At 32.5% G+C, this 14,590-nt stretch overlaps 2 protein-coding genes across 4 annotated transcripts in view; one reads left to right on the top strand and one right to left on the bottom strand.

Moving 5' to 3' along the window:
* Positions 1-14,590, top strand: part of LOC139484867 (exocyst complex component 1-like) — a 103,673-nt gene that overhangs the window by 70,880 nt on the left and 18,203 nt on the right. The window lies entirely within an intron of this gene.
* On the bottom strand, positions 3,626-14,492 carry LOC139484869 (uncharacterized). The gene is made up of 5 exons (XM_071268886.1): positions 14,382-14,492; positions 12,803-13,433; positions 8,304-8,363; positions 5,794-5,857; positions 3,626-5,349 (listed from the first exon to the last, which is right to left on the bottom strand). Coding segments are annotated over exons 1-5 (1,569 nt in total). The 5' UTR covers positions 14,384-14,492; the 3' UTR covers positions 3,626-4,537.

Below are 14,590 nucleotides of genomic sequence, written 5' to 3'. Positions count from 1 at the left end.
ATGAGGTGTGTTGACAAAATATCCTACTAGGTGACACTAGGTAAAATTAAATAAATCAAGAATTCAAAATTGATACTTAAAGCTGGAAGAGAATAATTAAAGAATCAAAATAAGCTTAAAATATTAATTGGTCATGGTGTTCCTTTTTGAGATATTTGAATTATAAAATATGGCGGGAAAAGACTGACTCGGACTTTTATCTTATTGCATAGGTATTATTTGGGTCTCAAACCAAAAGAAAGAAAATCAAGAATCTGCTTAAATTTTGTCAAATGACCTTTTATGAGCTATTAAGTCTTATGTTTAAAGATAAATAGGTGTTATGGGGCAAAATATTTAACCTTTTATCGTATGGAAAAACACCAAGGCGTCCGAACATTTGACATTTATTTCAAAACCTCACCTGAGGTATTGGAATTTGTGACAATAATGCATTAGGTGAGGTATTGGAATTTGTGACAATAATGCACTTAGGTGAGGTATTGGAATTTGTGACAATAATGCACTTAGGTGAGGTATTGGAATTTGTGACAATAATGCACTTAGGTGAGGTATTGTAATTTGTGACAATAATGCACTTAGGTGAGGTATTGGAATTTGTGTCAGATGTTCGAACTCCTTGGTGTTTTTCCATACGATACAAGGTAAAATATTTGCCCCATAACTGCCATTTATCTTTTGATATAAGACTTAATAGCTCATAAAAAGTCACTTAAAAAAATTAAAGCAGATTCTTGATTTTCGTTCTATGAATTGGAGACCCAAAAAATACTGATACAAACATAAGGTAATGTTTCCTATGATATGATCTTTCTAATTTTACTGCCAAATATAAGATTTTACCTAATTTTCACCGTCCACTGAACATAGAAAATGATAGTGCGGATATGTCATAAGTACATGGATTTCCCATCCGTACAATCATTTTCGATGTTCAGTGGAAAAATAGGTAAAATCTTATATTTGGCATCAACTTTAGAAAGATCATATCATAAGGAACACATGAGTAATGTGTACTAAGTTTCAAGTTGATTTGACTTCAACTTCATCAAAAACAACCTCTACCATAAACTTTAACCTGAAGCAGGACGGACGAACAGACCTGAAAACATAATGCCCATAAATGGAGCATAAAAATAGTAAGACTTGTAATATTCATGCCAACTTTTGAAAGTTCCCATGGGGGTTTTCAGTGAGCGACAACAATTTTAAAGGTTACAATTTTTAGCGAAGTATTTTGCGCAATCTGGATTGTCTAGAAAAAGTGTCATATTTGTATGATGCTTACATGCCTTTTTCTTAAGTCTGTTTGCATGATTCTAGTTATTAAATCAGTAGAAAAAAGATGAACACGTAGCTAGCAGACCAGAATTAATTTTCTTGTGAAAGGATATTAAATGCTTGTTGAAATTTCCAATCTTGAATTATGCAAAAAGATTGACCTTTAACAGGTTGGAAAACCCTCATTGGAAGAACATTACAACCCACTGTAAAAATGAGCACCTTTATATTCATATTATTTGATGAAACTTTTCCCTAAGAACTATGCATCTATCAAGTAGTAAATGGTCAAAACATGTCAAAAGAATTTTGTGATGTTTCTAAATTTATATCTTCTTTATTAATTTGACCCTCATTTAGAAAAGTTGTTCCACATCTAATGAATTTTCCCACTTTTGAGTTTAAACTCTTTTTTTTCAACAGTAAATGACCCCTTGTTTTAGAGACAGTCCCTCATTTAAGGGATATCACTCATAATTTATTATCTTAATGGTAGTACTGCATCATTGAATTTTGTCAATCAGCAATGCTTTTATCCTTAGGCTGTGTAAAAAGCTTCTTGCAGATGAAAATTCACCTGCCATGTTCACGATTTTACAACTAGATGAAAACATAACAAGTACAAAATCTAGCATGTTAGAATAATTTTCAGAGAAAACGTTTTTGATTGGCTTATTAATTTGATCATGAAAAACATTGATAAATTTGATTGGCTGAACACGATTGTTTTACTTTGGGAACAAAATAAGGAACAATCATATTTTTGTGAAGATTTTCACAAATTCCTGTTTTAGAGGTTTTTTACGATACCCTTAATATTGATCGTTTTTTAATAAATGCAAGGACGTATTATAAAACGTCCTTGATAAGAGTAAAGAGAGTGAACACAGGGTGAACGTACTTTATGGCCGAAAGAACTCAGGACGAACAGACCAAGGACGAACATGTTAACAGGGCGAGTCGACCCAATACCAAATTCACGCATGCGTACTACAAATATTTACATTAAAAACATCTGGTTACAAGTAAACAAATAACGTTCATGTAGATGAGATGAAATCTAATAACTTATATAAATAAAAGGGTATATATTTACGATAGAGATTGTTTTCATAATTTACAAATTAAATGATTCAGATGCTTAATCATGTGTAAAAATTGGTGTCAAGAATCGGAAGTTGTTATGAAATTGAATGATATTACAGCTGCATACCTGTCAACCTCTGAAAATGAAAAGTCAGGTCATGACCTGCATTGAGAAAAAAATCTCAGGTCATAACGCGAACGACATTTTGCGGGCTCAATTGAAGAACAAAAATATGTTTACATATAATTTATATAGTCAATATGTATATGAAACAGTTAGAACATGTATACAAGTTTATTTCAGACTATTGTTATATTCCATAGTAGCAGACTTGGCATTCTTAAAAAGAACTGCACTTGGTTTCAGTTCATAGCAATGCAAATGTGTATTCATTTTACAAGAAAGAAGAGCACACAGTGTATCCTTATTAAGATCAGCCCTAAACTCTGTAGCTATTTTCTTTACTAAAGAAAATGCCCTCTCACTGTCTGCATTGCTGTTTGGCAAAACTGTAATGTTTTAGCAAGTTTTGACAAAACAAAAAATCTTGGCTTGTTAAGAAAAATGTCATGCAACTTGGACATTTCTCCCCAAAATGTACCAATGTCAGTTTCAGGGGAAGTGCAAAGTGGAAGTTCATCTAATAAAATATCGTTACGTAGCTCAGGTAAACAGTCTTACATTTTGACTTTTGGTTACATTGAAAAAGACCGATAAAACCGAAGGTCGTATTACTTCTAAATACCGGAAACAATTCCGGTCAGAAATCCGGGTGAAACGGGTAATGTTAGAAATTCCCGGGACCCGCCGGGTAAAGAAAAACTCCCGGGTGAGAGGTGAAAATAACGGGTGTCACCCGCAAAAAACGGGTGAGTTGACAGGTATGCAGCTGGCACCATAGGCCTTCAGAAGACTTGTAAAGTCTTCTTCCACCAAAAATTAAATATCTCAAAAAGGAGCTATCAATTTTTAGCTAATTTTGATCCTTATATTTAATTCACTAATTATGCTCTTTTAGCTTATAGTATGAATTTGAAATTTTTAGTTATATTTAATTTCACCTAGGTACATCCTTAATATGGAATTTTTTTTAAATGATGAGCATAATATATCAAGATAAGCTTGATATCCTAAACATTCTGTATGTATGTGCCTGTCCCAAGTCAGAGCCTGGAATTCAGTTGTTGACGTTTGTTGCTGTCTTACATATTTTTATTTTTTTATTTTTTTTAGCATTTAAATTAATTAGGCTGTTAGTTTTCTCGTTTGAATTGTCTTACATTTGTGATAGCTGACTATATAGTATGGGCTTTGATCATTGTTGAAGGCCTTATCTGGTAGAATAAAGCTGTTAATTTCTGTGTCATTTTGTCTCTTGTAGAGAGTTGTCTCATTTGCTATTATACCACATCTTCTTTTATAATTATATGGAATATATAAATAAAAAAATTAAATAATATGAGACTGATGTTTATTTGAATTTTGCAAGCAGTTTTTACAACATCATAACAAAATTGTTTACTGGTATCTATAATTGCATCAGAAAATCATCAGTTTAAAGATTCAAGACTTTGCAGTAATCAAGCAGCAAATTAAGATTACAAGTAAAAGGCTACTATGTACTAATGGTTATTTCTAAATCCATGGATTGATGTGAACAAACTTGAATATGTAGGTCCATAAATGTGTCCTCTTTGTAATATTTACCAACAAGGGACATTTGGATATTGACCTTTTGTTCTTCAATATTTCTAGTGTAGTAACAATTATATGGGAAAATAACTAAAACTGAAAAAATACTTTAATATTTTTGTCATTAAAAGTGTTTTTTTTTTATAATCATCTTTATACAATAATTAGATAGAAAACAGGAGAGAGCTAAAACATTTTTCTCTCAGCTAATACCAAGAAATTAAGAATCATACTTTTTTAAGGAGGGATCTCATATGGATTCAATTGAATTTACCTTTCTTGTATAATACAATTACAATGTTTCTTTCAATTTCTTAAATGCATTTGAATTGGTATCATCGATTGAGATGTCACCATTATCACATTAACCTGAAGTAAAGGGTCAATATATTATATTCATATAATGATTAATACTATACATTATTCCTTAAAACATTTTATGGACATGTAATAATTTTTTGTATACCAAAGACTACATTATATTTCATAGAAGACATTGATTATATTCTGGTACACATTCATTGTAACCAGTTGTCTTTGCATTTTATTGTATAATATATATTTCAGTTTTTGAAGTCCATTTGTTTTAACAGGTTTATAATGTTTACCATCAGATGACACATGTTGTACTGATCCATCATTACACACCACATACAGACTGTCATCTTGTAGTGTAGTCATCTTCCAGGGTTTTGATGGTAATGTGAGGGTGTGATGTCTGTCATCAGTATAACTGTACCAGTACAGGTTGTTGTTGTACATGTTGTACTTATAGCTGTTGTAGAATATAGTGTCACCAGTACCATGTATCTTTAGAATCTGACAGTCTGTCTTTATTGTCTGTATCACCTCTCCTGTCTGATAATCTATGATCAGTAGACTTCTGTAACCACATACAACTAACTTGTTGTTTATAGTTGTAATGCCACTCGCCCACCACATTTCAGGTACTGATATTGATTTAAGTTTGAGTTTATTGTGTATGTCATACATCTCTATACACACACTATCCCTCATTATAAAAGCTACTGTAAAGTTGTTGACTGCTGTAACAAACAATGGTTTACCCTGTGCATCTATACTGTCTACCTGTGATCCATCTGTGTTATAGATCAATAGTCTCATCTGCCTAGGTAAACACATCACCAGTCTACCATCATCCATCATCACCATATTTGTTACAATTTCTTCAAGTTTGTTACAAATTTCTGCTGTCTGGTTGATCTGATGATGAAATTTGAAAAGATCTTGTCCTAGTGTGTATTGTTTATTGTTTGTGTGGACTTTGTCTGAAAGATAGAAACCACACATTGTTTATTGTTGTATTTTGATTCATACAAACATCTGAAATATGATCATCTAAAGAAATTAACAGTAACAGATAGACTTTCTCAGTTGCAATAGATAAAAAAAAAAAATTTTGTATTAAGAATTTTCAATCAATACCACAAAAAAGCAGTTTTAGGATGAATGCTCATTAGACTTTTTTCAATTTTCATTTGTGTAATATAAAGGATTGTTTGTACGTAGTTAATAAAGACGAGGAGGCATACTATCATATAGATGTATAACATATAGGCTCACATCATGACAAGAATTCAAATGTCCTTTAAGTCCAAGTAATATATTTTGTTCAATATAGTACCAGACATATTTGACAAGAATTGTAATATTAATACACATTGTTTATTGTGAAAAAATCTATCATATAATATTAATATATTTATACATACTTTGTTGTTCCGAGTTTCCACATTGGCAAGAACATCCATCTTTTCTGATGTACAGAAGTATCTCCTGTAAAGTGATAAATTAGTAACTTAGATTTGTTCATATACCAACTGTGCAAAACAAAACACATTTCAGGGGAGTCAATGCAGCTTTTACATTGTATTGTGAATTATGTGATTTAAAGATACTATTGGATATATTAAAATCAACATAAAATGTCTATTAGGCTACTGTGATTAAAGAAACATTGAAAGTTTGGCAATGTTGTTAAAATGTTCTGAAATGTTGGAAATTTCTTGGCAAACTAAAGGTACACAAATGCTCCTCCCTGTCTGATCCAAATAGGAATGATCATTCTAACATCTCATGTCTAAGGAGATTGCCACACTCTTTTCACTGAAAGGATCCCTTGCAAATTTGTTTTAAGTGGTCTAATATTTGCCAGTTAAAATGCAATTTTCAGTTCCTATCCAATATAAGTTAACAAAACAAAATATCTATGACTATTATATATCTCCCCAGGGAAACAGCTGTATTTACAAAGTGCAGTCTACAAATGTGATTGTAAACAGTTCTGTACTTGTTCACAACTTTGACTTTTTATCTTGCTAATGATATGTCGACAGAGTGAAAAAACAAGACTTCGGTATGCTGTTTCTGTCTGCAGAGGAGTTGTTGGCGTTCGTGTCGTTGTCAACAATGTATTAGTTTGTGATTAGGTATAGTTTTAGTAGTTTATGGTGAACCACTATATATATAAGTTAAGTGAGTCAAAAATATTTGGTATGCAGTTATATTAGTATTGGCACATCTCATTACCATGGAGATTATATGGCCCAGCCCCCACAGTTATGGTCTACTGACTTTGAAACGTTTGCTTAGTTTTTGTCGAGCCTGCAACTTTTGTTGCAGAAAGCTCGACATAGGGATAGTGATCCGGCGGCGGCGGCTACGGCGGCGGCGTTATCTCACTTCTTAAAAGCTTTATATTCTAGAAGGTGGAAGACCTGGATGCTTCATACTTTGTATATAGATGCTTCATGTTACGAAGTTTTCGTCAGTCACATATCCAATGTCCTTGACCTCATTTTCATGGTTCAGTGACCACTTGAAAAAAAAGTTCAATTTTTTTGTAATGTTGAATTCTCTCTTATTATAAGTAATAGGATAACTATATTTGATATGTGCGTACCTTGCAAGGTCCTCATGTCTTTCAGACAGTTTTCACTTGACCTCGACCTTATTTCATGGATCAGTGAACAAGGTTAAGTTTTGGTGGTCAAGTCCATATCTCAGATACTATAAGCAATAGGGCTAGTATATTCGGTGTATGGAAGGACTGTAAGGTGTACATGTCCAACTGGCAGGTGTCATCTGACCTTGACCTCATTTTCATGGTTCAGTGGTTATAGTTAATTTTTTGTGTTTTGGTCTGTTTTTCTCATACTATATGCAATAGGTCTACTATATTTGTTGTATGGAATGATTGTAAGGTGAACATATGAAGCGGGCAGATGTCATGTGACCTTGACCTCATTTTTATGGTTCAGTGGTCAAAGTTAAGTTTTTGAGTTTTCGTCTAATTATCTAATACTATATGCCATAGGTCAACTATATTTGGTGTATGGAAATATTTTATGATCTTTATGTCAGTCGCACAGGTTTTATTTGACCGTGACCTCATTTTCACGGTTCATTGCACAGTGTTAAGTTTTTGTGTTTTGGTCTATTTTTCTTTAACTATAAGTAATGAGTCAACTATATAAGTTGTATAGAAGCATTGTTAGCTGTACATGTCTGCCTGGCATGGTTCTCTGACCTTGACCTCATTTTCAAAGTTCATTGGTCTTTGTTTAGTTATCTTGGTTAATGTTAAGTTTATGTGACAGTTTATACTTAGGACTATCAACATATATCAATGATTAGTATAGGAAGGCGAGACATTTCAGCGTGTGCACTCTTGTCGTGTATTAGTTTAGTTTGATTTTGTTGGTTTATGGGGAACCTCTTCTGGTAGTTAAATGATGTTTAGTATGCAGTTGTATTAGCATTAGCATATCTCATTACCATGAAGATTATTTAACCCTGCCCCCTCAGTTATGGTTTATTGACTTTGAACATTTTGCTTAGTTTACATGTATAAGTTTGGGTTTAGGTTGTTTAAAGGGAACTACATATAATAATTTAATGGTACATGTATTTGATATGCAGTCGTATTAGCATTTGCACAAATCATCCCATGGAGATTGTTTAGCCATGTACCTTCAGTCATAGTTCATTGACTTTGAATATTTGCTAAACTTACAAAAGTTACATGTTAAAGTGTTGCTATTTTAATTTCAACATTTGCATTATCGAAATTACCAAAAAAAAGCAAGACATATCTCTGTGATGACAATTTATTGTCTTTATTAATAGTTTTCTCATTGGCTATTACTACACCCCCGTTTTTTTTAAAGATACAAAGTCAGCAAGATACACTTAGTGGTAATAAACGTAATAATGTATTTACCTGCATGTAAGCATTTTGTCCTTGTATGTCAGATCTTATACCTTGGATTGAATTATTCATCTGAAAATAAAGTAAAAACATAAACTATGTTAGCTGGAACTATTTTTTTCAGTAAAGACAATCATACTTGCCCTGTGTTAAATACGGTACTTTGGCCTATAATGGTGTATTTGTGACTTGGATGGAGAGTTGTTTCATTGGCACTCATACCACATCTTCTTATATCTATTTGCAACTCTATTTCACTTTATTCTACTAAACTTAAACATTGAACCATCACAAAGTCAGGTCAAATATCCAACAGATCTTATTCAATGTTTCAGCAATCCTTTTAATTTCATGATTTTTTCAGTGTTTTGTTTTTAATATAATAATATTTATCATATATTTAGTACAAAATACAGCAGTTTTGCAGTGATCTGGAAGGTTTTTTTTCACTATGGGCCCAGGGCCCCTCAAAAATAAATTCAATGGGCCATTTTAAAAAATAATGTGCCATGTTGTCAAATGAGTGGGCCATTTGAATAGACTTCTGTAAAAAAAAAGTATAAGTATATTTTGGCAAAGAGGTGTTGGTACTTACTTTTACATAAATAAAATCATGGATATTGTTCCTGTGATTTTTTAATTTCAATTTCAACGAACATAAAATAACTTCTTCCAACCCCAACAATATTTAAGTTAACCTTTATTTACAATGTTTTAACTGGTACTGTTGTCTTGTTCATGTTCATGTTTTTTTTTACATTAAATTTGGGTCTTCGTCGATACCATACTTATTCCAGACGTTCTGTATCAGAGGACATTTCAGGCATTTCCTCTGCAAAAAACTATATTCCTAAAAAGTCTTTGGGGTTCTTCAATCGAAATAATAGCAAGTTTAACTAAATGAGATTATTATAAGAGTTAAATCTCGTCTGTACTAGCCAAATTTCACAAATTTAAAGTTGTTTTAAAAAAAATATATATCATGAATGATGGTTAATTTCGTTTTTCGGGTTAACAGTTAGACCGCATGGTTCTATTATTACAATAGGAAAACACCTGACATGTTAAATCGCATGGTTTTATTATCATAGTGAAACACCAGAGACGTCCCAAAAATATATAGGTGCTCCTATTATTGAAGGACATTACACAGTTGTGTACACACACATGGCGGCATGGAACACGATCGGAAATTCATTTGACGATATCTAAACGTTTCGAAACGAAGTGAAAAATATCGTGCGCCACGGGGGCTCTTATATTTGTCACTGTATGCGCCATTTCTTGTCAATATGCGCTATAGGCGCAGGGCGCACGTCCTTCCCGATCACTGAAGTTTTGTATATTTGATAAAGGTTTTTTTTTCAAGTCTGTATTACCTACTCTGTATCGCATACCCTGTATCGCATACCTGGCGTGACGTCATAATAAATTCGAAAGACGTCAACGTTTGATCTCTGACGTCCAGTTGCTGTTCCCACCAAAAAAAAAATGTGCTATCATTTCAACTAGTTTGATATAAATCAGTCATGTTGTTACTTTGTAATATAGTTTTGATTTTTTTAAGTTAAAACATGTAGTTGAAATGATGGAACAGTATTGTTTACTTAGTAAATTATTTAAATACATGGTCTTAACAGTATATTGAGAATGTAATAAGGTTATAGGGGACATTACAATGTGGATATTCAGCTAATAAGGAAGTCTTTAAAAAAAAAAAGTCAGCTGAAAATACAGGAAAATCATAATTTCCTTTTTCTTGCTTATATTTTGGACGATTTAAAAGAACACTGGATATTCCATGAATCTGATTCTGTGAAAATATATGATCAACAGAATAATACATGGCAAAATCTGTATTGCATGCTGTATCACCAAGAGAACCAATTTCAGCCCTCGAGACCTTCGGCCCTCAGGACTAATATTGGTTTCTTGTGGTGATGCAGCATGCGATACAGATTTTGCCATGTATTATTCTATATGTATTCAATAAACCTTGCTTGATACAAATTTCACTGAGAGTTAAAACTTCTCTAGATCTTGATTTTCTCTATTACACTATATTCCACTGATTATCCAGGGAAATAAACAGCTGTTTCAACTTATTAACTTATAAAAAAGCACAATTATCCTGTACAGCAGCTAATTATTACTAAAATTCTTTTTCATTCACAATAATAATGTTGATTTCTATTCATCCGTATCTACTCATTTATTTAATTCATTTTCAAAAATACTAAAGACATCAAAAGTGTATTTATATACGTTTTTTGATTGAGTTAAGCCTGCCAATTGATATTTTATCGTGTGTTTTTCTATGTTGTGATGTTATGCTATTATTTCAGAAAAAGGGAGAAGGTTTAGATCTATTAAAACATTTAATCCCGCTGCAAATGTTTGCACCTGTCCTAAGTCAGGAATCTGATGTACAGTAGTTGTCGTTTGTTTATGTAATTTATATGTGTTTCTCGTTTCTCGTTTTTTTAGCTCACCTGGCCCTTTAGTGAGCTTTTCCCATCACTTTGCGTCCGTCGTCCATCGTCGTCCGTCGTCGTTAACTTTTACAAAAATCTTCTCCTCTGAAACTACTGGGCCAAATTGAACCAAACTTGGCCACAATCATCATTGGGGTACCTAGTTTGAAAAATGTGTCCGGTGACGCAGCCAACCAACCAAGATGGGCGCCAAAATAGAACATAGGGGTAAAATGCAGTTTTTGGCTTATAACTCAAACACAAAAGCATTTAGAGCAAATCTGACAGGGTAAAATTGTTTATCAGGTGAAGATCTATCTGCACTGAAATTTTCAGATGAATCGGACAACCCGTTAATAGGTTGCTGCCCCTGAATTGGTAATTTTAAGGACATTTGGCTGTTTTTGGTTATTATCATGAATATTATTATAGATAGAGATAAACTGTAAACAGCAAAAATGTTCAGCAAAGTAAGATTTACAAATAAGTTTACAGACCGAAATGGTCAGTTGACCCCTTTAGGAGTTATGGCCCTTTATAGTCAATTTTTAACCATTTTCCGTAAATCTTAGTTATCTTTTACAAAAATCTTCTCCTCTGAAACTACTGGGCCAAATTGAACCAAACTTGGCAACAATCATCATTGGGGTAACTAGTTTAAAATTTTGTCCGGGGACCCGGCCAACCAACCAAGATGGCCGCCATGGCCAAAATAGAACATAGGGGTAAAATCAGTATTTGGCTTATAACTCAAAATCTGACATGAGGTTAAATGGTTTCTCAGGTCAAGATCTATCTGCCCTGAAATTTTCAGATGAATCGGACAACCCGTTGTTGGGTTGCCGCCCCTGAATTGGTAATTTTAAGGAAATTTTGCTGTTTTTGGTTATTATCTTGAATATTAAAATAGATGTAGATAAACTTTAAACAGCAATAATGTAATGCTTGGGGTATACAATGTTTTTTTATACTTTCATCATAAATTATATTATGAACACGAGACAAACGAGACATTTCAGTGTGTCCACTCTTGTTTTTGCTTTTGAAGAAAATATGACAGAATCGAAGAACCATTTATATAAATTGAAAACCCAAAATAATCATTGATGGAAGATTTAAGCAAAAAAATTAAGGTGAGCGATTCAGGCTCTTGAGAGCCTCTTGTTTAGATTGTTATTTGGATGGAGAGTTGGTTGTCTCATTGGCACTCACACCACATCTTCCAATATCTATCAACAATTTTTGTTTCTCAGCTCAGAAGCATATCATTTGAAAGAATATCATATATCAAAATAAATCATGTTGCCTAAGATGAAATACATTATAAAACAAATGTATAGGAATCTTTCGGAATATGCATGACATATTAGTCAGTGGCCATCGAAGACACACAACTATTAATTAATCCACCAGGAATTGGTTACACTTAACATTAATCAACCTTTTTAATACTTTGAATATTTTAATTAGATATATATTTAGAAACATCAAATGTAATGTTACTGGTTTTTGATGAGTACCTTGCAGGATATATTGCAAATTGTCATTGAAATGGCAAAATAAGTCTATTCTTTGGTTCATTGTTTTATTTAATCCATACAAAACATATACAGCCTTTTTTTAAACAGTCAGTCAAATTTGAGCAATTTGATGTAGAAAAACATATATCTTTATTTTAATACCTGATATAAGAAAAATTATTTTTCATACATTAATTTTAAGCTACTATTTTCAGATATGAAATAACTATAAATTCTAGACATAAACATGTTGTGTCAGCCTACATTCCCGTGTCATTGTAATGAGACATTAAATGATCATATTAATACAGACGAGGGACACCTTGTATAATCAAAAAGATAATGTAAGCTGCTTAGAATAGCAGCAATATAAAAAATCCAGCTCATCTAGGTGCATGAGAATCACAATGTTTTTCTTTGACATAATCTGAATGGCTGTTCCACTCATTCTGTTTATATCACCATTGACACATGTTATTTTAAATCTATTACCAATAACAGACATATTGATAGTTACCTCATCAAGCTTCTTGTGGAGGTCCAGTAGGTTAAGAGTGTAGCTGTTACACAAAGACTCATCCAATGGTCTTTGCTCTATTCTTATCAAGTCATCTTGTTTACTAGGGTCAAGTTGTAGGACAAAGTTTGTCAGGTCTGTCCAAAGGCTGTTGTATTCTGTCTGTGATATTCTGCCTGTGGTATTATGACTCAGGTAGTCATTTTTGTATTGTCGTAAGCCCTGTACTGCAGCATCTTCAGATGGTGTTAGATTATTGCAGTTCAACAAAAACAGGCTGGATAAGGTGATGTCTAGATCTTCTAGTTGAACAGGATTGGCTGTGAACTTGCAGTGGCAATCATGAAGGGCAAGGCCAGATTTCTCTGTATATAACCGCTTCCATTGACAATAAATTAGTGGCAATGATGGATGGTTATAACAATTTTGCCCATCAACACAGCATCGTGCATTTCTGTGTCGTAGATGAAACAGGATGTGTATTACTGGTTGCGTGTTGAGGAAAGCTTGTAGAGTTGTAAGTCCTTTACTGGTGTAGTCTCTTTCAAGTCTGGTTCTGAACAATGGTGTTACAACCTCCATTATAACAGACCCTACTATAAAGTATCGTCTCTTATCATCCCTGTCCATCCTGTAATATAAATGTAGTTAACAGAACAATTTAACACAATCTCCAGTTTAAATTATCATAGTGATAAAAACTGTAAACTTCAGTATTTTCACTTCAAATGGAACATTTACTATAGTCTCAACTTAGTGTCAATTGAACTGTATCTTATATTCCAAAACCATAGAACAATCAAAAACAATTATTATTGTTTTTTTATTTTTAAAACACCAATTATGTCTTGAGAAAAGAATGCTGCTGAAAAGCCAGTTTTTTCTTCTAACCAAAGTGTTGTTATAGTATGATGTTATCATACATACAGAAGAAACATAAAAAAATGTATCCCCTCCTTAATCAAGTAGTCAGGGGCATCAATGTAAACAGCTATCTTTTAAATAAAAATGATGAAACTAAAAATAAAGTTTCCCCAATATAGCCAATTATCTCATATCCCCGAAAATTGATGCCAATGAAAATATAAAGCAATTCACTAAAGTTTGTTTTTTTAATACTAACCAAATGTCGGATTAAGATTACTTAATTTGTATTAATTACTTTATATGATTTATATCTAAATAAAAATATACAGATAATGTCTAAACGACAGATTTATTATCGTTTGAATTAAATGTTATTTCAACATTGTTTACTGATTTCGTTTTGTGAAATTATAATTAACATTAATAAAGACAAAGGCGTGGGTGCTTATTTTGTTTGAAATCCCTTTTCCGCGAAAACCATAATAACAGTGGCGAATCCAGAACTTCTCGTAAAGAGGATCCCTCTGGTTGAACTTAGGGAGCCTGCTCCAGTCATGATTCAGTGATTTTCTGTATAGTCAACCAAACTTTTGGAGAAGTAGTAAACTGAAAGTATTTTTTTTGTTTAGGTCAACTTATCAGTATCTATGTTAACATTTAGTAGTGTATTTTATATTTTAGTGTTATCATGGTAATTGACATGTTTACTCACATGAAATGTATTTAATAAATGGTTTTGTCTTGTAAACTTAAAGAATAATGAAACTTCCTTTTTGATAATGTCAAGGTAGAATGGAAATATCCTTTTCTATTTAAAGTCATGTGATCATTTCCAATACACATTTTACAGAAGAAAATGAAAAGTTATTTATGTCAGATTCAAACAAGTTCAAAATCCATAACATTTAAATGTTTACTGCT

The sequence above is a fragment of the Mytilus edulis genome, chromosome 8 (genome assembly GCF_963676685.1).
Source record: "Mytilus edulis chromosome 8, xbMytEdul2.2, whole genome shotgun sequence".
In the NCBI taxonomy this organism is placed as follows: Eukaryota; Metazoa; Mollusca; class Bivalvia; order Mytilida; family Mytilidae; genus Mytilus; species Mytilus edulis.
This window is presented reverse-complemented; position numbering and strand designations above follow the sequence as displayed.

Bases quoted from the DNA above. Each gene is read 5' to 3' on its own strand.
- LOC139484869 (XM_071268886.1), bottom strand. The intron at 8,364-12,802 runs GTAACTATCAAT...CTTTATTTTCAG, and splicing joins TCCACAAGAAGCTTGATGAG to ATGAATAATTCAATCCAAGG. The intron at 5,350-5,793 runs GTATGTATAAAT...TCTATCTTTCAG, and splicing joins TGGAAACTCGGAACAACAAA to ACAAAGTCCACACAAACAAT.